The 27,038-nt window shown below is 22.6% G+C and overlaps 8 protein-coding genes across 8 annotated transcripts; 5 read left to right on the forward strand and 3 right to left on the reverse strand.

Moving 5' to 3' along the window:
• Positions 1-507: 507 nt before the first annotated feature.
• PY17X_1332700 (serine/threonine protein phosphatase) lies at positions 508-4,527 on the forward strand (the record flags this gene model as incomplete). The annotated part of the gene is made up of 1 exon (XM_719603.1): positions 508-4,527. The coding sequence occupies one exon, from the start codon at positions 508-510 to the stop codon at positions 4,525-4,527; it is 4,020 nt and encodes a 1,339-aa protein (XP_724696.1).
• A 1,410-nt stretch (positions 4,528-5,937) lies between these two features.
• On the reverse strand, positions 5,938-7,086 carry PY17X_1332800 (ATP synthase (C/AC39) subunit, putative; the record flags this gene model as incomplete). The annotated part of the gene is made up of 1 exon (XM_719602.1): positions 5,938-7,086. The coding sequence occupies one exon, from the start codon at positions 7,084-7,086 to the stop codon at positions 5,938-5,940; it is 1,149 nt and encodes a 382-aa protein (XP_724695.1).
• Positions 7,087-9,350: 2,264 nt separating this feature from the next.
• Positions 9,351-10,351, forward strand: PY17X_1332900 (conserved Plasmodium protein, unknown function; the record flags this gene model as incomplete). The annotated part of the gene is made up of 6 exons (XM_022957142.1): positions 9,351-9,357; positions 9,505-9,551; positions 9,640-9,723; positions 9,891-9,993; positions 10,115-10,211; positions 10,330-10,351. 6 exons carry the CDS (start codon positions 9,351-9,353, stop codon positions 10,349-10,351), a joined length of 360 nt encoding a protein of 119 aa, XP_022813608.1.
• Positions 10,352-11,296: 945 nt separating this feature from the next.
• Positions 11,297-13,408, reverse strand: PY17X_1333000 (ATP-dependent zinc metalloprotease FTSH, putative; the record flags this gene model as incomplete). Its single annotated transcript, XM_719601.1, has 1 exon — positions 11,297-13,408. One exon carries the CDS (start codon positions 13,406-13,408, stop codon positions 11,297-11,299), a length of 2,112 nt encoding a protein of 703 aa, XP_724694.1.
• A 2,947-nt stretch (positions 13,409-16,355) lies between these two features.
• On the forward strand, positions 16,356-17,186 carry PY17X_1333100 (cytochrome c oxidase subunit ApiCOX25, putative; the record flags this gene model as incomplete). The annotated part of the gene is made up of 1 exon (XM_724032.2): positions 16,356-17,186. The coding sequence occupies one exon, from the start codon at positions 16,356-16,358 to the stop codon at positions 17,184-17,186; it is 831 nt and encodes a 276-aa protein (XP_729125.2).
• A 957-nt stretch (positions 17,187-18,143) lies between these two features.
• On the forward strand, positions 18,144-20,594 carry PY17X_1333200 (conserved oligomeric Golgi complex subunit 6, putative; the record flags this gene model as incomplete). Its single annotated transcript, XM_724031.2, has 1 exon — positions 18,144-20,594. The coding sequence occupies one exon, from the start codon at positions 18,144-18,146 to the stop codon at positions 20,592-20,594; it is 2,451 nt and encodes an 816-aa protein (XP_729124.2).
• A 559-nt stretch (positions 20,595-21,153) lies between these two features.
• PY17X_1333300 (mediator of RNA polymerase II transcription subunit 4, putative) lies at positions 21,154-22,206 on the reverse strand (the record flags this gene model as incomplete). The annotated part of the gene is made up of 1 exon (XM_724030.2): positions 21,154-22,206. The coding sequence occupies one exon, from the start codon at positions 22,204-22,206 to the stop codon at positions 21,154-21,156; it is 1,053 nt and encodes a 350-aa protein (XP_729123.2).
• Positions 22,207-23,173: 967 nt separating this feature from the next.
• PY17X_1333400 (ribonuclease Z, putative) lies at positions 23,174-26,721 on the forward strand (the record flags this gene model as incomplete). Its single annotated transcript, XM_022957144.1, has 6 exons — positions 23,174-25,086; positions 25,274-25,523; positions 25,670-25,805; positions 26,015-26,089; positions 26,194-26,252; positions 26,566-26,721. The coding sequence occupies 6 exons, from the start codon at positions 23,174-23,176 to the stop codon at positions 26,719-26,721; spliced, it is 2,589 nt and encodes an 862-aa protein (XP_022813609.1).
• Positions 26,722-27,038: the final 317 nt, after the last annotated feature.

The raw sequence follows: 27,038 nt of genomic DNA on the forward strand, positions 1-27,038 counted from the left end.
ATTGATATTTATATTATCCTTAACAAATTTTTAAAGTGTTTTTGTTTTTAGTTTTGCATGTTACATGCACCAAAAATAAGTTACATCTATATTAATATAGTAATTTAAGCTATCATAAAAATGGTCTATCATATATGAGATAAACACATGATTTATATGTTTTTGAAGGTTTAATCATATATGTTTTTTTGCATTAATACAACATTGTAAACTATTCATTCAAATACTTTTTTTAAACACGGTACACGTTTTACAAAATTATAGATTTATTTTATATCTTTAAAATATTTAGTTAAATTACATATTAACTTTATATTTAAAAATTTGAACTTGTTTTAATTTAAAGTTTTACAAATAAAAAGGAGGGGGGAAAATGTATGTGTCAAGCATATATTATTGTACATAAAAAATAATATAAATATTTTTCTATATTTAATCTATTAAAAAGAATTGCTGGAAATATATATATCTTTTCTATTTTATATTATTTAATTAAATGGAACGGCAATGAATATCTCGAAATATTTTTTAATATTCATCCCCCTCGTACTATTTAAGTATCCTGCAAATAATGAATTAATTAATTATAATGTGATTTTAAAATATGATGTAAAGGATTTATTTAAAAGAGTATTACAGGAACAAAATGAAGATATTAAAGATGATAATGATGAAAAAGGTGATGAAGAAGGTGATGAAGAAGGTGGTGAAGAAAGTGGTGAAGAAGGTGGTGAAGAAAGCGAGGAAGACTCCAATAATTTAGAAAATAGAGGAACCAATGAATTTGATAAAGTGAAATATAAATACGCAGATTATGTGCGTTTCTCCATTTTTAAGAGTAAAAATATATATACACACATTTTTAATGAGTTACTAGTATTTTTAGGCGCTCAATATGGTACAGAAGAAGAAATAGTGGTTCATGTAAAATTAATCGATATATTATCTTTATTGTTTATTCATTATCGAGACAATTTAAGTAAATTTGGTCATATATTAAATAGTTTTCAAGATAGAAGCAAGCTAATGAATTCAGTGGAAAATGAATTTATGAAGGAATTTGTAAATGAAAGAGATAATTACATTTATGAAGTTAAAAATGCATACAATAAGAGCGATGATAACGATGATGAATGGATCGAAACTGTTTTAAATAAAAAAAATATGTTATATGATAAATTTTTAAAAGAATGGAGAGTCGATGGATCTTACTTTTATAGCATTCATAACAAAAAAAAAACATATCTACCAAAAAAAGTTTTTCAAACTAAACAAAATTATATTCCAGATTTTGAGAATATGGAACATGTAGATTTAGTGTGTAAGCCAATAAGTGATTCAGACACTGCTGAAAAGGGTACTGAAGAATATAAAGATAAAGAATTAGACACAAATGAACACAATGAACAAACCAATTCTGAAAAAGAACAAAATAGTAATGATAATGTAAGCGAAACAAAAATGCACAAAGAAGAAAGTTCGGATAGTTCTAATAAAGCAGACGAAAGTAATATGTGCAAATCCGAAAGTAAATATATTAAAAAAACAAACAGCAATAAACAAATTAAAAAAGGACGACCTGGTGTTATCTATAAAATGAGAAATGATTTTTTTTTAAGTGATGCTTCATTAAATGTAATATCTTTAATTAATTCCATAACATCAAATGAAGAGAATAAAATTGTTAAAAAATTATATACTGGTTTAAAAAAATTAGGAATAATAACATTTGATAATCTTGTTAGATATACAAATATTATAGGTATATTTTTTTCTTACGATATTTTTGATGAATTGTATTTACAAATTAAATTAATTAAAGAATATTTTGACCTTATCCCAAGAAATAACGATGAACTTTCTATAGTTTCAAAAGCTAAAAATATTTCTAAAATAAAAGTATATGGAAAATATAATATAACTGATGATGAAACATTTGTTCCACCAGTTTGCTTGAGTGCTTATTGTAAATTAAGGTCAGTATGGATGCAAAATCGAGATTTTAATTTTAAAATTGAAAAAAGTAGTTCGAATTCTATAAATTTTATGACGTTAGGAGATATTGGTCGTGGATTTAAAAAAGAAAATAGCTATGATGAAGAACAAATGTTAAAATTGATAGGTTTTAATGAGTTAAAAAGTACTTCTAATGCTATGAAGGATTGGCATGCAGCAAACAATGCTGATTTTATAATTAATTTAGGAGATAATGTGCCAGAGGTAGATGAATTGGATTATTTGAAAAATTTTGAGTGGCATAAAATAATCAGGGAATTATTTACTTTTAGAAAACAAAATGAAGATGAACAAAAAAATGTTACAGATCCATATGCAATTACTAAAGATAATATACAGGAATTTTATAAAGAGGTCGAAAAACAAATGAATATTACAAATGTAGAGGACACAAATCAGCATAATGATATATCTACTACTTCACTCAAAAATTATACTGACGATAATGAGGGTAACAACGATTCTGAAAATAATAACGGTTTTAGCGAATACATTAGTGATAATACAAAAGATTTCAATATTTATAAAAATGAAAGTACTGAAAAAGAAGAAACATATGATTCAATACCATTTTTCTCTATATTTGGAGAAAAGGATTATTTTTATTTTCCTAGTGAGCAAATACAAGAACATTATGCAAAAAGAATTCCAGGTTATTTTTTCCCAAATAATTATTATCGTATTAATTATGATTTTGTATATAATAATAAAGAGAAAAATGGGGTTCAAGAAAAATTTAGAGCATCTTTTATTTTTATTGATACATGGTCATTAATGATTGGATTTCCTATTATAAGAAATTATCGCTCCTTCCGTGAGCAATTTAATTGGATAAATAAAGCTTTGTTAGAAAGTGCTAAAGAAAGTGATTGGATTTTTGTGGTTGGACATCATCCATTTATTTCTAGTGGTAGAAGATCAGATAATTATTCATTTGAAGAACTTTCATTTCATAATATTCTAAGAAACTTTTTTTTCTATTATAATATAGATGGATATTTTAGTGCCCATGATAATTTAATGGAATATCTAAAATTTGGATCTCTTAATTTATTTGTTAATGGTTCATCTTCTAGAGTATTATTTGATAAGTCTACTATGCTGGGTAGAGGATATTTTGGGAAAATGATTGGATCAATTTATCCTGTTGCTTGCTATTTATTGACCACAATACACTCTGGTTTAAGACCTAAAGGTTGTGATATTAGTAAATATTCAAAATGGTCAAATAAATATGATATTGGGTTTAGTACTCACAAATTAAGCAAAGATGAGTTTGTAACTGAATTTATAAATTCTCGATCAGGAAAGCCAGTCAGCCAAAAAATAGTTTTAAAAAATAAAAAAGATAAAAGAAGACAATTTTATGATTTAGATGGATATGCAAATGATAGAATTAAGCAATTCGAAAAACAAATCTATGAATTTAGTTCTAAAAATCCTAATTTTATTAAATATAAAATTGAAGAATTTAAAGAAAATGATAAAAAACTTAATATAATTATGAATAATTTAAAAAGTGAAGAAGAAAAAGATGCTTTTAAAAGTCTTATGTTTTTAAATAATTTAATTTTTGGCATTTCAAGTCATCTTTCTAATATATCATTCGAACAATTAAAATTAATGTGTTACCTTGCCAATAAATATCGTACGTTTTTCAATAACAAACTTATCACATTTTTAGGAGAAGAACTAAAAATGGCAGTACAGGAAATGGAAGAAAAAGGAGCAAACGAGGCTCAACTTAACTCAAACGATATGGTTAATACAAATGAAAATGAAAATGAAAATATTCAACCAAATGATCAAACATTGGAAGCAGAACAAACTATGGAATTGATAGAAACATTAGGATATAAACCAGACGAATTTTTGGAAAAATATAATGCAATGACACAAGAAGAAAAAGACACATTGAAAGAAAAGCTTGGAAATGATGTATCATTAGAAGATTACATAAACAGGATAAAGATGTATATTCATAAGAAAAATTTAAGTGCAGAAGAATTAAAAGAATATGAAGAAAACGAGGAAAATATTAAAATAGAAGAAGTCCCAGATGAATCAAAAGAAGATGACAATACAGACAGTCAACCAGAGGACACCATTGATCAGGAAAATAAAGACGAAATAAATGATATTATTAATGCACCGAATGAAGTGCATAAAAATTATAAAGAATTAGTAGAAAAGGAAAAAAAATTAACTGAAAATGAACATGCCTTACTAATGTTAAGTTCTCTTAAAACTTATGATGAAATGAAATATTCATTAAATATTTTGTCAAAAAAAGAAGTTATTAAGGAAGAATCTTATCCATATGGTTTACATTATATAGAAAAGCATAAAACATTTTTTCAGGTATCCTTAGAATTGTGTCCCGACATTAAAAGAATAATATCAAATTTAGGAAAAGTCGGAACAAAACTAGCTTTCTACGATTATATTAATAATTTGTATAATAAGATAATGGATTTGAAAAATTCCATTGATAAAATTGCCATATTTTAAGCACTCCCAATATACATATATCAATTTTTTTTATGTTCAAATATTTTTAATTTGATTTTTATTCGACATTTTATATTGTTATGGTTATTATTATCATAATAATTACACTGATTATTATTTGTTTTTTAATTATATATCCACTTTATTAAAGTGTCATAACAATAAAATGGATTCATTTTATTGTGCATTTTTTTTTGTATTTTAATTTGTTTATTTATATATTTTATATCGTCTATGTGTCTTTTAATTCAATTTGTAATAATCATATTTATATGGATATATATTAATCTATGTATATTTTTTGTAAATTCATTAATTTTTTTTATACCATTTTTTTTCGTTTGGACATTCGTAATGTATTTACATTTCGATATTTATCCGATTTGATTTTTGTTCATTTTGCAAACTTTTTTTAATATGTATTTTGATTAAAAACTTTTGTAAATTATTTAAACAAATTCAATTTATATAAAAAAAAATAATAAATTCGTTAATCAGGATGCAAGCACACGGTTTATGTAAGAAGAGTTAGACATAAACTGCTCATAAGTTTTACCTTGCTTTTTTATTTATATTAATTTTAGCATCATGCTTTGATTATTAAGTTTAGACAAATATGTGAAAATATGAGAAAAACTTATGGTTATATGTCAATTGCGAGGGAATTACAAAATAAATATTTTACTCTACATATTTATTTACTTACGCATAGTAATATATGTCCCATTTAAAAAATATAGACATGGTAACTCATTGTATATATTATGGTTGCATATTAAAAGTTTACAAGCTTGCAAAAGCATAACTTTTTATGAAATTTTGTTCTGAATTAATTTTATATACACAAATTACACGGCAAAAACATAAAAAATAATTCGAAATTAAAAAAAAAACATTTAATATATATATATATATACACAGCTTATATTTGTGTATACATGTTGTATTGAGATACATATAGAATAAAGCAGCATGTGTATGATAAAAATCCATAGTATACGTAAGAAAATATAACAAACCCCAAAATAAATAAATAAATATAAAATAAGATAAAATATTAATGGATTAATTCCAAGGAACATATATATATTTATAATATATCTTTATGTATTATAGCAATCATAATAAAGATGCAAACGTATAATGACCTTTAAATTAATACTAAAAAGATTGAGAGAAAAAAAAGTTTATGAACAAAATTTATAACAAAAATTTAGATAATGAGATATTGTGTAAATATAAGCATATATAGACATGAATGTATTATATACACAAATACTCATACATTGTAGTAGCATATCCTTTCTTGTTCATATTTACAAATATTTAAGAAATAATTTTTTGAGTATTAAATTTACGGATTTAGCAGTTTTACAACTACTTATATATATTCACGATTAATTTATATTTCTATATTTGCGGTTCGAATATAGGAATAATACTGTCTATGCAATCTTTTCTATTCATTAAAATCATATCTGAAATCCAAATGATGTTTCTAATTTCTTGTTCTTTTAATTTTACCCATGCATAAAATATTCCAAAATGACAATGTTGGTCAAAAGCAGTTTCACATAATTTGACAAGCTTTACATACAACAAATCTTCTAAAGATTTTATTTTATGATCGACAAATTTATTTTCAGTAACATTATCATTTTTAATATAAAATTGCTTGCACTCTTCATATAAGTTATAATATGTAGGATAATTTTCTAAAGCTGCTTGAACAGTTTCATTATTCCAGCATTTTCTAATTTTATCTGTTCCTTCAGGATATAAATACCCAAAACATGGAAACATATCATTTCTATCTTTTTGTAATTCAAGACTTAAACTCGAATTGATTGTGTTTAATGTAACAGACAACACTCTAAAATCTGCTACACTTTTTAAAATATGTCCCATAACTTCTTCTGTTTTACCTCCTAATTTTTTAATAAAATCATAAAAATCTTCTAACCATGCTTTTTTTAATGTATTTCTTAAAATTTCAATATCCATATCATTAAGTATTGTTGACATATTGTTTTTTTCATTTGATGAATTGGTTGATATATATTTATCAAAATAGGTACCTATTGGTGTTTCAATCAATAAAATTTTTAAAACGTCATCATGAGAGTTTTGAACATCCATCGAAGTGATAGCTTTCATTTGTGGAAAATATCCCAATGGGTCAACACGTGACAATAATTCTTCAGGGTTTTTTTTATTTAATGTCCCTTGTATTAAACTTATAACATTATCTATCATTTTTTCTTTTGCAATATAATCTAGGAATGTTCTTAATGGCTCTTCAGCTTGTGCTCTTATATAATTAAACTCATGTGCCATTTTTTCTTTACATTTTTGTGCTATAGTTGTAACAGCAATTGGAGATGGTTCATCCATCATAAATGATCCATAATCTGTGTCTTCTAAAACTGATTTAAAATCGTCAAGAGTATCGACTTCGGTTAATTTCTTATATTCATCAGGGGTTAAAAAACTACTACGTAACCCTCTTAAAAAAGCTTCCAAGTATCCATTTTTTGAATTATAAAAACATAGTTCCATCTTTAATATCTTCTTAAACCCAATATTATAAAATAATTAAAAAAACGTACATATATAGTTGTATATGCTTATTTAACTATATATTTTTTCTTAATAATTTTTTTATATAGCAAAGTTTCAATTATTGTTTTCAAAAGCTATATGGTAGGTTAATATAGTTACATATATAATATATGATATTATATACAAAGTAAATATATTAAATATTATAGCCAAATGCAGATATATATCAGCGCAAGGACGTCGTAAGCACCTATTTACATTCTTATATATTTTTTTTTTTTTACTTAATTAAATTATAAATATATTTGGGTTTTATAAATTGGGTTACAAAATATTATTTTGAATAAGCTTCCAGTCTTTTGTACATAAAAATATATATCCTTGTTCAAAAATGTTGCATTATATTATATTTGTATGTTATATTTATTTCTAGTAAATTCCTTAAAAATATATTAAAATTCTTGTTAACATATAAATTTTCTCTAAACGTATAAATGCTAGCTTTTTTATATATTTGAAAGTTTTTTTTCCTTTCGTGTGCAAAAAATATATAAAGGTGATTTCCTTTTCTCCTTTTAAAATTTAAGAAAATCAAATTTGAAACCTTTTAATTATATATTTTTGAAAAATAGGTTAATTAACCTTAAACCTTATTTTCAAACATTTACATAAATATATTTATTTTATATATTTCATAAAAATGTAAATTGTAAATAAAAAATATTATTATACGATTACCATTTTTTTTTTTTGGGTAAAGTAAAATAATATACGCGTAAAGAAAAAAAAAAATGAATATAATTTTTTTTATTTAATTTTTTTATTTATTAATTTCAACGTGAATTATATAATTTTCAATAATGATTGAAAGAATAAATAACATTCCCTTATAAATACATACGTTATAACAGTTGATATATTTTTATCTTTATTTAACGATATCAAATTAATTATTTTATTTTTTGCTAAATAAAAAGCAAAAATTATAAATATTTCTCGTGAGTCTTTTACCGCCTTTTTTATACGACATACATTTTAAATATAAAAATGAATAGTATATATTATATACATGTAATGTTTTATGTATAATTATCAAATAGCATTCCCCCTTATAATATTTAGAATCGTGGAACGTGTAATATAGTGAAACGTGTGATTTTACATGTAAGTTTTTGTTTTATAACCTTGAATTTTAATGTGATTTTCCTTAACTGCATGAACGTATCTGCTTTTGAATGATGTAATGACAAATAATATTTTGGGAAATTTAATTAATCACGAACAAATAAAGCGTATAAAATATGTTGATAAATTTAATATGGTTATTTATTTTTACACATTAAAGAAAATTATAAAGCTCTTATTTAAATTGTTAAAATTACCGATTTACTATCATGTGTAATTGATATATGGTGTTAGTAAAATAACATTTAATTATATTGCAATGGTTTAAAAAAAAAATATATATTTATGGGAACATACTAAAAATTGCTAAGATAAATATTTGATTAAAACTGTTTTATTAATCAACATATAGCTCATATAGAAAATATACACACACTGTTGTAAGCAGAATATTTATTTTATATAAGATCCTACAAAAGTTATTACTTTTATTTTTTGTATTAAAACTTTATAATTTTTTGATGACTGATTTTTCTCTTTTATTTTATTTTATTTTATTTATTTTTCGTGAGACTAATTTTGGCTTTATTGCATTATTAAATATATATTTTTTTAAAATGGTAATATACAAATAAGATTCAGATGTGTGGGGTATATACTAGGATTTGTTTGTCCTTTTTGGGATTTTTTTTAAATCCCAAATGCATTGAACAGTTTCATTGTTTTTACCAAACACTATTTTATGATATGTATACGAAATGCCAATATATATTTTTTACTTAATTTAGAAATGTCATTTTTATAATTTTCATTTCTCTTTAATCTAATTTTTAAGCACTATCATATTTAATGAGCACGTATAAAAATGTATGATGTGCAAGACAAAAAATGCGCATTTCCATCTAAAAAAAGTAAATCAAATTTAATAATAAAATATATTTTTCAACAAATATATGTAATTTCCAATTTTTTGGCAAAGCATTTATACATTTTAATATTTTACTATTTTATAGTTTTTTTAATATCAAAATATATACGAATTAATAAAAAAAATAAAAATAACATCGACAATATTAATAAATAAATGTCTTATAAAATTATATCTATTGGATTTGTTTAAACGAAAAATAAAGAACATGAATGGTATCTCAAATTAAAAAAAGGGACTAGTTTCGATTTGTTATTCATCTTATATACGTGAATATGTTAAAGAATGTATATACATAAATATATATGTGTATAAATAGGTTTAAAATTATATCTGTTTATATTTTATGCTTGAATTTTTAGAAGATTTAGAATATATTAAAAATAAAAAATTAAGTGAAATATTTGAGGTAAATATAAAAATTAAAAAACTAAATAGGTGTCTTTAATTCATTTAGTACATATTAAAACTTGCCAAACTTTTGTTAATAAAAAAAGAGGTTATTAGGCTACATTTATTTCAAAAAACCCCAAAACATTGTAGAGGCAATAATCCAAGAAGTGGACAAATTAGAAAAGGAAGTAATACAATAATGATTAAAAAAAGGAGATAAGATACTACACATTAACAACATATATATATCCATAATACATTTTGTGTGTTAATACTATTATATTTATGCGAATATACCGATACACAAAAGAAGTCACACATTTGCATACGATAACTTTTTTCTTTAATTGTATAGAAACATGTAAAAAATGTTTTTGATAGTGAAGACATAAAATCAATGTACAACTTTTTAAATGTAGAAAACAACAAATATATGACTAAAGAGAAATGTATTTTAGGTTTGGGATAATTTATATTATAAAAAATTATTATTTATATATACCTTCATCATTGTTTCCAAAATTTTCTCCCATTTTTTCTTTTTCTTATTGCTTTTCCTTTTATTATAACAATTTAAAGGTTTAAGTCAATTTGTGTTGACCACCAAACAAAGAGAGCATATCGAAAAAACAGAAATAGAAGACAATGTCGATTTCGAAATGTTCACATCTCATGTGTTAGATAAAAATTTGATATAGACTATATAAAATTTATGTATCTACATAACATCATTAAAATTCCCATACTCATTTGTTAATATTAATATTTTTATAAGTTTTTTATTTTTATTTTAGTGGAAATATTATTAATATGTAGAGAAAAATGTAAAATTGTAGCTTTATAGAAAATACAAAACAAAATTTATTAATTATAAAAAGATAACACTTTATTTCTAGTAATTTTAAATAAAAAAATCAGAAAAAAATATACAACCCCAAAATATATAGTTTATAATTATCTATATCATCACAATCCATCTAATTCTTTAGTTTTCAATTTTTATCAAATAATCATGGAATCCATATATATGCAGAAATGAACATTTTACATAATTAAAAAAGCAAAAAACAAACGATACAAATTAGCATCCAATTTTCGAAGGTACTATTATATGCCCGGTTGAACAACATCCAGTAAAAATATAACACTAATAGAGAACAAAATTTGGGGTCTAAAGAAATGATTTGTATTCATACAAATGTGCTTATATGCATTATTTTTAATTAACATTATTTTATGTTAAATTGTAATGCTTTTTTAAATTGTAAATAAAAATAATAATATATTATATCATAGACAGATAAATTATATAGTAAAAAAAAAAATAAAATTTAATAAATGATAAATTTAAAAAAGTCTGAAAAAAACGAATTTTAACAGATATAAACATAAATAATAGAATGTAAAAGAACAAACAAAATAATTAAATAAAATCAATAATATAATGGCATCATTAAACACATATATATGTAGCTATAGATGTTTGGGTAAGGCCTATCTATATCATTCTATATATATATTGTATGAATAACAAGATTATCATTTCGCAAAACTAATATAATAATAAAAAATGAAATGATAAAAAATAAAAAACACATGCATCCACATGTTACTAGGTGGTTATAAGAATTGTAGTATAAAGTAAAAATATTAATTTAAATGGTAAATAATGATTTTAATACAATTATACCAATTATGACATAAAAAAAGGATTGGAATTTGACGTATTCCCACATATAAGTGAATTAATATATATATATATTATGAAACTCTGTTGTCTTTCAAATTAAATTCCTTTTGTTTTAATTCTCTATTTTTTCGTATTTGATCATTTTTTCCTTGCATAGCCAATTTAATTTCGTCATTTGTTAAGGTTTCGAATTCGACTAATGCAGATGCAACTCTATGTAATTCATCAATATGTTGATTTAAAACCTTTTTTGCTCTATTATAAGAATCTAACAATATTCTTTGAATAGATTTATCTATTTTAATTTTCATGTCTTCACTTATATTTTTTTTATCTTGTAAAAACATAGATATATTTTCTTCGTTTATACCGACTCCATAGTTCATCACAAGTGATTGAGCAATATGTGTAGCTCTTTGTAAATCACTTGAACACCCTGTTGTTACATTATTTTTTCCAAAAATAATTTCTTCTGATACCATACCACCCATTAGTACATCAATTTCACTTTGAATGTCTTTAATTTTTTGACTATATTTATCGGTAACTGGTATTTTCCAAGTAACACCTAAAGACATACCTCTTGGCATAATAGTAGCTTTATGAACAGGGTCTGAACCTTCTGTATAAAAGTTAACTAATGTATGTCCTCCTTCATGATATGCTGTTATGTTTTTTTCTTCGTCACTTAATGGTGATTTTCTTTGTAATCCAACTACAACTCTATCAAAAGCTTGCTCAATAGAATTCATATCAACTGATTTTTTACCTTCTACTGAACATTTAATAGCTGCTATATTTAATATATTTTTTAAATCGGCACCTGTCATACCAACAGTTCTTCTAGCTAAAATATTTAAATCGACATCTTTTGATAAGATGATTTTATTACTATACATTTTTAAAATTTCATATCTACCATTGATATCAGGTAATGGTACTACAATAGTTTTATCTAATCTACCAGGTCTGACTAGTGCTTTATCTAAACTTTGTGGAAAATTGGTAGCACAAATTACGACAATTCCTTCATTTTGTTCAAAACCATCTAATTCAACTAATAATTGATTAAGTGTCATTCTAACTGCGCTATTATCTCTATTACTTCTTTTAGAACCAACTGCATCTATTTCATCAATAAAAACAATGCAAGGTGCATGTTTTTTTGCGGTTTGAAAAAGCTCTCTTATTCTTCTTGCACCTACACCAACAAACATTTCTTCAAATTCTGAACCAGATGCTTGGATAAAAGGTACATTTGCTTCGCCTGCAATAGCTCTAGCAATTAATGTTTTTCCTGTTCCAGGTTCACCTGATAATAATATACCTTTGGGCAATTTTGCACCAATTTTAGTAAATTTATCTGAATTTTTTAAATAATCAATTATTTCTTGAAGTTCTTGTTTTACTTCGTCACACCCTTTTACATCTGCTAAAGTTACCTTTACATTCTCTACTGGAACTACTTTTTTATTTGACACACCTATACCCTTTTGAACATTTTGTGATACCCCCTCTAAATATACGCTTGCTGCTGCAACTAAAATTAAGAATCCAATAGTCGATTTAAGTACCCCCCATAAGCCTTTTTTATTTGTATTTATTAAGGATACCTTTAAGGGTATTTTGGGGTCAATTTGTAAACTAAACACTTCAGAGTGGGTGCCATTTTTTTTATCATTATAATTATTTGTATGCCCTGAACGGGATATATTACTATAATTAGGGTCTATATTTATATTATGTGTTTCATATATATTTGAGCGTTCATTGTTTATCCCACTTATATTATTATTTCCATCCTCCATAGATCTTCTATAAAAATTAGGTTCGCTATCATATTTTATGTTATTAAGATTGGTATATTTTAGTTTATTAGTATAAACTAATGCTTTTAAATATTCTTTTGTTGTGCTTTCATTTTTAATATAGCTACTATTTTCATAATGTTTTATAACTTCGTTCGGATTATGTAAATTTGCTTCTTTATAAAATTGTAATATTAAAAAATTATCATTAGGCTTATAGCGAATTTCTCTTTTCAGTCTATCTAACCTTTCTGTATTTAGTACACTAAAATATCTTTTGCTATTTAATAATTTTTTTACATCTGGGATATTTTTTATATATAGAAAATTACTCCTTTTCAAATCTAGTACAACAATATTACGTAGGAGTAACATTTTTTAATATTATATATATGTATATATTTTATCGTCGTCTTCTTCCCTTTTCCTTTTCTTATATTATTTTTAAATAAGATTTACTCATAAGTACATTAATGCGATTTATGTATAAATAAGCTTTATATAAGGAAATTATTAAAAAAAAATTATACTCCTTTAATATGTGGTATTATACTTCATTGGAAGTGTTGCTTTGAATTTCTTTCTTTAATACAGCATTTATAAATATATTTTTAAAAATACTTTTTATTTATATTTTTATTATAACAATAACTATATTGGTACTACGTATTAATTATGTTTATCTATAAATTATTATTTTATAATTCAATGACCCCAAGCATTTTCGTTTTTATGTTTTTTTAAAAAATATATTCTTCAATTATTTACCTTATTTCTTAAAAAACAATTCACAAGTAAATGTGTAATTTATATATTTTTTTGTCATTATCCATTCAAACATAAAAATTAACATCAACAAATGGCATAAAAAAATATAAAAATATATAATAATAGTGGAAATGCGTGCTTGTTTGTATGCATTAATTAAGAGCGTATATATATTCATGTAATATTGTATTGTTCCATAACCTATATTTTAATAAATATATATCTATAATTTTATATATTATGCTAAATAATTAAAAAAAAAAATCCTATAATATATATATGAATCATTGACTTTAATATATATTTATTTATACATTAAAATCGTTTAAGTATCTTTGCTTAACAATGTTTTATTTTTATGCCTTTTATATTTTATTTATCAACTAATAATTTAAAATATTTTATTATTAAATGTTATTATTGCAAGATATTGAATGTATTTGAGAATAGACTCGTTATACATATTATATTTATTTTTCAATGATTATTATTTAATAGGGAAGGTTAAAGAATAAATAAAAGTAATAACAACCATATAATTGCTCTCATGCCTATTATACATAACATGTAAGGATATATACATACACATGTATATACGATGCTTTATAAAGAAAGTATATAATAAAATTACATATGCATATAAGTTGGTATAAATATATATTGTCCTATAACAGTTAAAAAAAAATTCATTTAGTTAATTTTCACAAATAATAATAAAATACTTTATTTTTTATCATAATGCTAAGCTTATATTATGAGCAAGTTGCAAAGAAAATAAAAGGTCTTTGATTTTTTGTTAATTCCCTCATTATGAATATATAGTATTAACTGTTTTACTTTTCAAAAAAATTGCTTATTTAAAAATAATTTTAATATGAATTTTCAAAAGTAACCTTGATTAAGTCACTTGATTACAATACATGCTACCAATTAATATATATGGCAATAATTTATGGTTTGGGCCAATATATTTAATAATTTATAATGATAAATAAAAATTTACAACTTTAAGCTCAAAAGATAAATTAATATGAATATATCGTGCATATATTAAAAAATATATGGATTCATTTGTGCATTTAAAAGTATTGTTTATAGTTGTACTTTTAATTTTATTCCATATCCATGTTTCCAATATTAATCAGGAAAATTCTATATAAAGGTGTGTGTTCACAATTTAACTATATATAGAACAAACAAAATCATCGTATCTTAAACATTACAATATATAATAGGTGTAAAATTTTAAAGAATTAATACACATAAAAAAGGGGAAAAATATAAAGCCAATTATTTCATGTGTAACATATAATTTCTTTTGTTTTTTATGCATGATTTGATTGTCAGCAAATTCAAAATAATGCAATATATGTTTATTATATGGTCTTTTTAATTAATGTCCTCGAACCAATATCAAATTTTAATAGAATATCAGTAAAAAGTGAAAATGAAAGAATATAACTTCATTTCCATACTATAATTTCACAAAATACGGAAATAATGATACAAATATATAATATATTATAGCGAAATGGTCCAGCAATAATATATTTTTATAAAATAGATCGAATATGGTGAAATATTATATTTTTCAACTATTTGTTTTTTATATTAAAAAATAGCATAAGACGAATGCCCCATCTTTTTTGTTTTCAAAAAATTTATATCATCATTCAATAAAAATGTTTTAAAACAATGCCAAAAAAGTGAACAAATTAACATAATATATTTATTATATTAGCACTTTTAATGATGAAGTTATTAAAATTTCTTTTATGTAAATATTATACTTAAAATAATGCGAACATTAAATGAATAAATATTATATTCCCTAAGAGTAATTTTATAATATAAACATAAAATTTTTATTTTTTCATGCTATACACTAAAAAACAAAATAGTAATATGCACATTAAAATAATATTTACGAGTAATATAAATTTATATAATTGTTTTTCTTAAATCACTTTTATAAGTAAAAAATATCATGTTCATTTATGTTTCATTACTATTTTTTTTATTTTTTTAGTATATTTATAATGGTACAATTTTCTATCTGCTTTATAAAATAATATATCAAATTATATATAGAATAAATTCCAGAGTAACCAGTGAATTTATACAAATTTGTAATTATTATGTTTAAAATGTAAATTTATATATATATATTTTATTCTGTACTCAATGAATGTGTGTAATATATACTCTGTTCATTTTATTGATACAAATGTTTTTTAATACATATTTTTTATGCTAAAAGATTGTATATAAGAAAAAAAAACAATATATATTTATACTATTCACTTCATTATCAATTATATTTGAAATTGACAAATGTGCAGACGAAAATAACGTTATAATAAACAGATGGATGGCCGAAAAATAAACGCGCCCTAAACCAATCAATATATACATATATAATATACCAAAGGGAGAGGGGCTATACAGAAGTAAAACAAAGTTATAATAGTAAATAAAATAACGTAATTAAAAGCACAATCAAATAATTTCAAGATATATCATCGTGAAATAATAACAACACTAGCTGATTAAAATGACGTATATAAGAGAGAATGTGTTACAGAAAGCTTTAAAAAATGGAATAAATTTTAACTCTAATATTTTTCGAGATATACATGAGAAATGTGGAAATAAAATATTTTCAAAATCGTATATGACATATAATAACTATTTAAAGAATGCTTCCCTTTGCCAAAAAACAACTTTCATTTCCGCAAATATAAATACAAATAATTTGTTATTTCAAAAAAATTTAACAAAATATTTTTCAACATCACCTATTCAGAAGGACAAAATAAATAAAAACGATATATCATCTGATTATTCAAAAAATAGTTTATCAATTCTTCAAAATCCAAATGTAATAGTTTTGTTTGATAAAAATGCACCCGAAACAATTGGGCAAAAAATTTACAGATATTTAGATATAACTGGTTTTCTTACAAGATATAATAATAGAAAAGAATGGATTCTTGATTTAGATCCATATACTAGGTTATCAACCGTTATGTTAACAGAATATGAAAGGAAGTTAATTATATTTTTAAAATTCCATGTATACTTATTATTTGTAATATGCATGTACTTATGGTACCATGCACAAGTTCATTTCACTATGAAACCACCCTGTCCCAAACCATATGCATATGGACATTTAGATGGAAGGAAAAGAGATTTTACATGGCATGGAAAATTATTTTTTATTTACCCAAAGACTCGATGTAAAGAATGTAGATGGTTAGATATTCAATGCAAAAAAGAATGTTTTGATAAATTAAAACAAGAAGGTCATAAATTTTTTATCAATAATGGGGATCCTTTATCGGTTCCTAAAACTGTATTATATCCACCACACTTTCACTAGCTAGTAAAAGTTTTAAATAAATAATTGTTTTTTACTTTTTTTTTTTTAATACTTTGATTATTTTTTGTGTGCATATAATAATAGATTATAGAATAAATAAATTTAATAAACTTGTTAGCCTTACGTAGGTTTATGTACACAAATGTAATATATTTAAATTTATTTATTCATTTTTTTTTGCTAAAACTAAAAAAAAGGTATATATTATCACCACACCTTTTCTCGTCCCATTACATTAAAATTAATTTATTCAATAGATTTAAAACAAATAAATCTCAAATTATATGTAACAAAACAATTATGCGCAACTATATAAATTAAAAGCCACCTATATTTTATATCTATGCTGTATAAGTCATCAAACAAAATAAATTTTACATTTTATTATGAATTTTTTTTTTCTCAAATACATGTTTTGGAATTATTATAAACATAATTGTATTATATTAAAAGAATTGAGGGATTTTGTTTAAACTTGTGTATCCATTTATTTTTATGTTAAATTATACAATTATTTATTTTATAAATTATTATTATTTTTATATTAGTAACATATAGCATAAAGAAGATTTTTTTAGGGTTGATTTTTTTGAGCATTTCAATTTTTTTAAGTATAACATTTCCCACGAATATAATACTTAAATAAACTATATAAGGATAAAGAAATATTTGCGTATAGCAATTACTGAATAATAATTAGAAAATATTAAACACAGTGTAAAATTCATTATATTATAGTGTAACTTATTCTTATACCAATGAATATAAAATCGATGTATACATGCTTAGTTTTTGTGTGTATGTAATTATTGCATAATGTTTTCTTTTCATATTAGCATATATTCCTATAGACGTGTATTTTAATTCATACAATTTTAATGAACCAGAATGTATATATGGCATAAATATTTAATATATTATGAATAGTATATAAGATAATAAATTCCCCTTTACAAAATGAATATAAAAATAAATAAAGATCTTGATTTTGATGTAAGTTATGACACCTATAAAGAAGAGTTCGAAAATTTGAAAAATTACAAAAGCAGCTTCAATAAATATGATGTGCTATATAATGATATAGACATAGAATCAACAGAACTCAAAGAATACAAGGATAGGATACAAATGATAAGTGACAATTCATTTACACTTTTTGAAGATGTCAAAACTAAATTAGAAAATTTTAATAAATTAAACGAGGAAAAAGAAAATATAATTTCTCAGTGTTCTGAAATGACTAAAGGAATTGTAGATGAAATAAGTAAATTAAAAGCAAAAAAATTTAATATTCAAAAAAAGGAAATAATTTGTGAGAGAATTTTAGAAGAATATAGCTTAAGCCCTTTATGCTATAACAATTTAACAGACATAAAAATATCATTAAATATGGAATTTTTTGAACATTTAAAACAATTTGAATACACAAAAGAAAGCATAACAAAATTGTTAAATGAAAACTCATCTGATAAGTTGGACAAATTTTATTCAAAACATTATAATAAAATTTTAAATAAAGCGTGTAAAAAAATATGTTTGCATGTTATTAGGGAAGATAATAAACTTTATATAACGAATACAAATTTTATTGATTTATTATTATTTCCTAATAATGAAGAACATGAGAATAAAAAAAATATGATAAAAAATCATATGGATAATTTTTCTCCACTAACTAAATTATGTTATAAAATTATTGCCGAAAATATAGAATACTTTAATATTTGTCTAAACAATTTTGTACACTTAAAAAAAAAATTGCTAACTAAAAAATATAACTATTTAATAAGTAACAAGGATAAGTTATATCTAAGCACGAGCCACGAAGTAGTAGATATAAAATATGATTCTTTACAAAATTTTAAATATTTTTTTTCAGTTGTATATTATCTGATAACATTAGAAGACATATTTTTTCGAATATTATTGTTATTTAATTTTGATAATAAAAACGACACATTTCTATATATATCCGCACATATTGAAAATATGCACAACAATTTATACAACATAAGTGATACTTTATTTGTTTTATATAAACAGTTTATTGAAGCGAATATAAATATATGCCCTAAAAGTTATCAATTCTATTATAAGTTGTTTCATATATTAGATGTATTTATTTTTAAATTAAAACAGTTTCAAAATAGTTATGACGGTGACAAAGAAATTAGAAAACTTATATCAAAATATTCCATAGAAACATTTAAATATAATATTAATATAAATTATGACGAAAATAATCACATGGATACATCTAATTTAAGAACACGAAATTCCTATTTATATAGCGCGTCTGATAAAACATCCCATCATAATAAAATGAATAAAAATACGAACGAAAATGATTATTATATAGATCCGTTAAATCAAAATTCTACTATAAAACCACAAGACACTAAACATGAAAATGAAAATGATAGTGACACAAATAAAAGAGAAAATGCAGAAAAAGGGGATAATAATTATCACTTAGAATATGACGAAGAAAATGATGAAGTAAGTTCCTCATTTATTAAAAATAATGAAGTTGATGATAATTTAACAACCAAAGATGTGAAAGAAAAAAATGAAAGTAATACAACAGATGTTAAAAAAAATAATAGTGAAATAATTAATAAGTTAAATGAAAAAAAAAATAGTTTGGAAAAATATAATTGTAAAATATTAAATTATACTCAAAAAATCCAAAAAAAGATTGAAAATGAATTTATTGCATTATGGCAACAAGATGTTGTAACATTTTATTTAAATAATATCAAACAAATAGAAAGCAATTATTTTGATAATGCAAGAATTTACATAAAAAAAATTCTGAATTCTCTAAATGATCTATACTCGATATATAAAAACAGTGTATTATTTAACACCTATAATAAGGATCAAAATTTTCAAAATGTGCTTGATATTACGATTAATCCATTAATAAATAATTCTTTAAAATACAAAAACCAAAGTGGTGAATATGATTATCATATATTTATTATAAATATATTTATATTTATACAAGAAAATATTAAATCATTTGAAGGATCAACAAAATACTGTGACTTATTAACTATTATTATTAATGAACAAAAAGAAAAAATATTACATTTTGAAAAAGATAATTTAATACGTTATTTAAAGATGGATAAAATTAATAAAAAGACAAAACCAAACAACTTAGAAGAAACAAAATCCATTATAAATAATTTTTATAAATTTGTTTTTTCTGAAAACTTTAATAATTTTAATATTATAAACCAAATCGAATCCAATGAATTCAAGGATAATCTAAAATTAGAAATATTTCGTCATCTATATAAAGAATACGAAAATATTTATGAAATATATTTAAATGATGGTATATTAATTTACACACCTAATCAAATAAATGAAGTTTTCTTAAAAAAATATGACCCTTAAAAAAAGATAAATACTTCTAATACGAATTAAGCATATATGTAAACAAAATTAATAATATTATTAAAAAATTAGCATGATAAATAGAATGTTTTTCTATATATGCTATTAATTTTTGAATGCTTATAAATTTTAGACACTCACACAAAAAAAACAAATGTAAAGATAATTATACACATATAAATTAATGTAAAATGAAGAAGCACGATGTAACTGTCGAAACAATGCGATTTTGTATGTCACATTCATACATAGAAATGTTTTTTATACTAGCTTATATATTTATTGTGATGTTTATATATAATAATTGATATACACTTTTTTTGTATGATTTATTTTCCTTCCTTTTCGAATATTTTCTCGAAAAGACTTGCATAATTCTATTATTTTTCGAACAATCAAATAGTTATCATTATTGTAAATGGTATTACTTTTTTTGTTTTTTATGTTTTTCATGTTTTTCCATTTTTTAGCCTACATCACTTAACTATTAAATCATCACACCGATTCCCCATTTTTTGTATCAACTAAAATTATTACTTTTTTAAAATTCAGTTTAATTTTAACTTGAAGATGACTTTTCATCGGATGAATTATTTGAAGCTGTTTCTTTTTTTCTGTTTAATAAAAATCCTAAGCTTTTAAATACATTTGTAGTTTTACTAGATTTTTCAGGAACTTCCCTAGCTTTAGCAGGTTTAGAAGAATCTAAAGAATATTGTGATTGCTCATTATCAATTCCGTCTTGTGTTAGGGTATCATTTTGTTCGTCAACTAGATATGCTTTAGAAATACACGAAACTCTTGATTTCATATATCCTGATCTTGTTGACCATGCATATATATATATTTTCTTCTTTTTATTAATGATGGGTTTATTATTAATATCATATATATTCTCTTTTATATCATCATTTATTTTGTAATATATTGTAGTGTTTGGTGTTGAACATGTAATATCAATAATTATCCTATTGTTATTATTATCATCTTCTCTTATTGTAATAATAGGAGGAAAACATACTTTACTATATTTTTGTAGTTGAAATAATTTCGATAAATGGATTTCTTCAATATTGACAAAATTTAAAAAATGATAATTTGGATAATATTCATGATGCATTAGACTATCATTTATATTATTGCATTCAGGTGGTGCGCATGTAGTATCTGATATTTGTTTTGAATATTTTATTAATTCTTGTACATTTACTGATTCTGATGATTCTTCTAAATCAATACCTTCTAACCTTTTTTGCACAAGTAACCAAGTAGTTTCCATCATATCTTTTATATTTAATAAAAAATAAAATCTTTCCCTATTATTTATATTATCAAAAAAATCATTGTTTATATTATAAGGATATGGTGTTTTATCATTTGTTTCATTTTCATCGTTATTACAGTCTTCTTCTTCTATATTTGTATGACATATTTCATCCTTCGTTTCATCTTCTTTCTTAAGAAAATTCTCAAAATATTCATTGTACTTGTGCTCATCTTCGGGTTTTACAATATCTTTCCATTTACTTATATCATGTTTTTCGATTCGTTCCTTTATGGTTAATACTATTTCGTGAAATGGTGTTTCGATGTTTTTATATGTATACGTCATTTATGTTCTAATTTATTTCATTGATTTTTTTTTGTTGGATTTCTGTAACTGATGTTACTACTTGAATTATATTATTTTTTGGTGTAAAGGTTTGTAGTCACCTATATACTTTTCTTTTTTCCCTTTTTTATGTAAGAATAATTTTATAATAATTATTATTAAAGCCTTTGCTAATTCACATTATATCAATATAAATCATAGAAAATATGTATTAATAACTAATTTCACTTTATATGCTTATATAATGTGATTTGTTTTACTTTATATATTATTTTACATTAATAAATTATTTCATTATCTGAAACTTAAATTTTATCACATAAAAATGTATGTGCAAGGTTTTTACATTGTGTATTTTTTAAATTTAATTATTTAAACGATTAAAATAGGAGTTTTTTAAAATTTATACATAAGAATATACAATTTTTCTCCGAATCTGTTTAACGACGCTATTCAATGTATTATTATGATTTCTTTATATATTTTATAAATATTATGTTATTTTTTTTTTTACAATTTATTATGGTTTTTTCTTATTGTATTCTCCAAGAATAGTAGAACCTTTTGGAGAATATATATAGTATAATTAATATTTTTAGGTTTTTATTTTTATTTAAATATTTTATGCTTGTTTCTTTATACAATTAACTACATTATTATTTTGGCGAACTTAAATATATATAGCAACGTAAAGCATAATATTTTATTTTTTGGCACTAAAAGTTGTTTTTTTTATATGATTTTTTTTGTAAACAGATAAAAATACTATATTTTTTTAATCATGTGATTGTAATAAATTATAGTTTTAGATATTACAATGGTTTGTATTAAACTATATTGAGATATTATTACTATTAGTCAGGTCACATTATATTTGAGCATACGTAAGTACATAGATATATGTCTTTCTATATCATTCATAAATACTATTTTAATATATTCAAAGTGATTGAAAAGAAGCGAAAAAATGGAAGTCTACATTCAAATGATAGGGTGGCATAAATTGGCAATACCGTCTAGTTTGCGTTTGTTCGTAAATGGAGAATTTACACTCATTAATTGTGGGGAAAATAATCAAAGGTTTTTGAATGAACATAAAATGCACATAGCTAGAATAAAGAATATATGTTTTACAAAAATAAGCCCTGAAACAATCGGAGGACTAATTGGTCTACTTTTAACAATAGATAATATTTCAGATAACTCTATTTCAATTTATGGCCCTAAACCAATAGAACGAATAATTAATAATTTTACTAGCTCTTTTGCAAAAATTAAGAATTTAAAAATAACTATCCATGAATTTTCGGATAATAATATATTCCCAATTATTCTAAAAGGAAATGTAATTATAACACCAATTTTACTTAATAAAAAAAATGTAATTACCACAAAGCACGAAACAGACACAATTCAAAATTGTGAACAAACTGTTCTCGATAAAAGAAAAAAAATGAATGAAGTAAGTAATACCCATGATAACGAATTGAATAATGTATATAAAAACAAAAATGGAGAAATAGGAGAAAATTTATCTCCCAAAGAAACTAATTCGAATTACTTGAAAAAAAGAAAATTAAATGTACCTGAAATTGAACATGAAGAAGCATATGAAAGTAAAACAGAAATAGTGAATGATAATAGTGACAATGGGAAAATTGAAAAATATAAAGAAGACCTAGATAGAGATTCCAATAAAATAGACAATACAAATAACAATATCACGAATTCTACAGAGATAGAGAAAAATAGTAGTATGAAACAATGCATTTTTTATTTAATTGAATGTCCACAAACTATTGGTAAATTTCATGTTGAAAAGGCACAGAAATTAAACATTCCTCCTGGGAAATATTACGGAATGCTGAAATCTGGAAAATCTGTTACTATAAATAATAAAATAATAAACCCTGAAGATGTGTGTGATAAAAATATAGATGGTAAAAAATCATTAGTTATTGATTTATCAGATACTGAATATATAGATTGTGTAATTGGAGAAATTAAAAATAAAGAACATTTTTATTTAAATAATTTAGAATATATTTTTCATTTGTCTGATGAAAAAATTCTGAGTAATAAAACATACAAAGATTATTTTTTAAAATTGAAGAATATAAAAAATATTAAATGCAATCAATCTAATAGTTCATTAAAAATATGCCCTTTTATTTCTTCATCATCATTAACCAACATTCTTTCAAAATTAATGCCAAATATTTTCTTAAAATATAAGCCAGATGACCCCATATATGAATTATCTTCAAAGATGTTGAATAATTATAGTGATGAAAAAGGTTCGAATTCATTTAAAAACACAAATAATGATAGCAATTCTATTCTTAATGTGAATTTTAAAAATGAAGTGGAATGTAAAAATGCCGATAATTCATTTACAAATGAAGATGGAATTGCAAGTTTTGAAGAAAATACGAATAAAAATTATAATCAAAAAGTAATAAATAGCAATGAGAATAAAGAAGAATATACTACTTATTTGTCTTATAATACTTTGACAAAATTTGTTCTACACCCATTTCATAAAATAAATATTTGTACAGATGAAATGTTGACTGATTTATATCCATCTACTTTTAATTCTTCCAAAATTTCGAATTTTACACACGAAAATGATAATTTAATGAAACCCATTTGGGATTTTAATAAAAAACTAAATGATAATGCTACTATGTTACCTTCTTTTTATTTTCTTGGAACTGGATGTTCAATACCATCGGCATTTCGTAATGTATCTGGTATTATTTTAAATATTCAAAAAGATTTTAGCGTTATCTTAGATTTTGGCGAAGGGTCCTTATATCAACTATACTGGATAAGTAAATCATGGATCCAATTTACAGAATCCATAAAATCTATAAAGTATAACTTTGCATATATTTTATAATAAGTTTTTAAATATTATACGAGCAATGTTATATCATATGTTATTATAAAAATATGTTCTATTTTTTAATTGCTTTGAAGGAGAATTATATATTTTTTTTTCAATCATTTTTAGATATAATACTTATTCATATTTTGTTATAATTATTTTAATTTTTTATAGAGTGATATTCATTTCTCATGCACATGCCGATCATCATGTAGGAATTTATTATTTCTTATACATTCGGAAAATGATATTTCCGAATTTAGATCCACCATTGATATTAATTCCTAAAACATTAAAGAGTTGGATGAATTTATTTAACGAGTTATTTCTTGATATAGAGATGAGGATTATTTACAATGAAAATGATTTAGAGATAAAAGAAATAATTAGTGAAGATAATTTTTTAACTCTCCATCTTTTTAAGGTATATTAACATAAATGTGTATTATATTTACTTATGTTTATCATTATATATATCGTTTTATTTATTATATTATATATTTTATAAATATATTAAAAGAAGACGCCATACATATATATGTATATTTCACAAAAAAATTCCCGTTATAGGTTAATCATATTAAGGAATCATATGGGATAAAAATTGAGAGCAAAGATATTGGTTCTATTGTTTATTCTGCGGACACACGACCATGTGACAACGTCAAAAGATTTGCAAAGGATTGTAACATTTTAATACATGAAGGTAAAATATATGATATACCGGCTTCTTTAAAAGGAGTGAAAATATAAATTGAGAAAATTTATGCAAAAATTAATGGAAGTATAATATATATATGCATTTAAAAGGAATGCTTATGTGATGTGAAATTTAAGATGAAATATTATCTACTTGTTTATTTGAAAAAAATTCACTATTCATAAATTAAAACACTTATTTTATTATATTTTCAGCTACATTTGATGATGAACTATTGGTCGAAGCCATTAACAAAAAACATTCAACAATCCATGAAGCTATGCAAATTAGTAAAATAATGAAAGAAATATTATAATATTTTTTACGAATAAATTATTATTTTAAAAAATTACTATATAATGATAAATACATAATTATTTATTTTTATGTTTAGGTTTAGATGGTAATTGCAAAACTTTAATATTAACACATTTTAGCCAGAGATACCCTAAGGTAATATATTTAAAATAAATATAAAACTATATACACATAAATGCTTATAACAGTAGAATATCAAGGATGCCATTTACTTACCAAATGACTAATTTATAAAATATACTGAGATAATGATATTTTTATTTTAACTACAAAATAAGTTATCCATTGTTGTGAATGGATCTAAAGTTTGGAAAAATCATAGACACAATATTTTTTCACTATATTGTCTATATATAATATTTAATTAAAATTGCGGTTATTATATAAATTTGTATCACACATAAAAACATATATATATATATATATATATATACTTATTTTTTTTCAGGCCCCTATACTAAATAAATCATCATCTGCCGAGATTAATGAAATTATGAATAAAACAATTTATAGCTTCGATTATATGTGTATTCCTTTAAATTTAACAAAAGAGCTACCAACGTGCTTCAATATTTTATTAAATTTATTAGAAAAATTATTTTAATTTAAAAAACGCATAAAGGGCAAGAAAGCGACGAAAACATATATTTATTTTAAAACATAATAAATATAAATGATAAAAAATGCCCCAAATTAAAAAAAAAATGATAAGTTGTAATTCAAAAGAACAAACAAAATCACAACAAATTCATATAGACATTCTTTGTATTTCTTTCCGTTTTTTCGTTTTTATTTAATGATTCATACACTTATTATATAACATATATGCATTCTGTATAAATGCTTAATTTAAATAATTCTTTTTCATTATTTTGTTAATATTATTACTACGATTATTATATTGTTTGTTAGATAAACTAC

The sequence above is a fragment of the Plasmodium yoelii genome, assembly GCF_900002385.2.
Source record: "Plasmodium yoelii strain 17X genome assembly, chromosome: 13".
NCBI lineage: Eukaryota > Apicomplexa > Aconoidasida > Haemosporida > Plasmodiidae > Plasmodium > Plasmodium yoelii.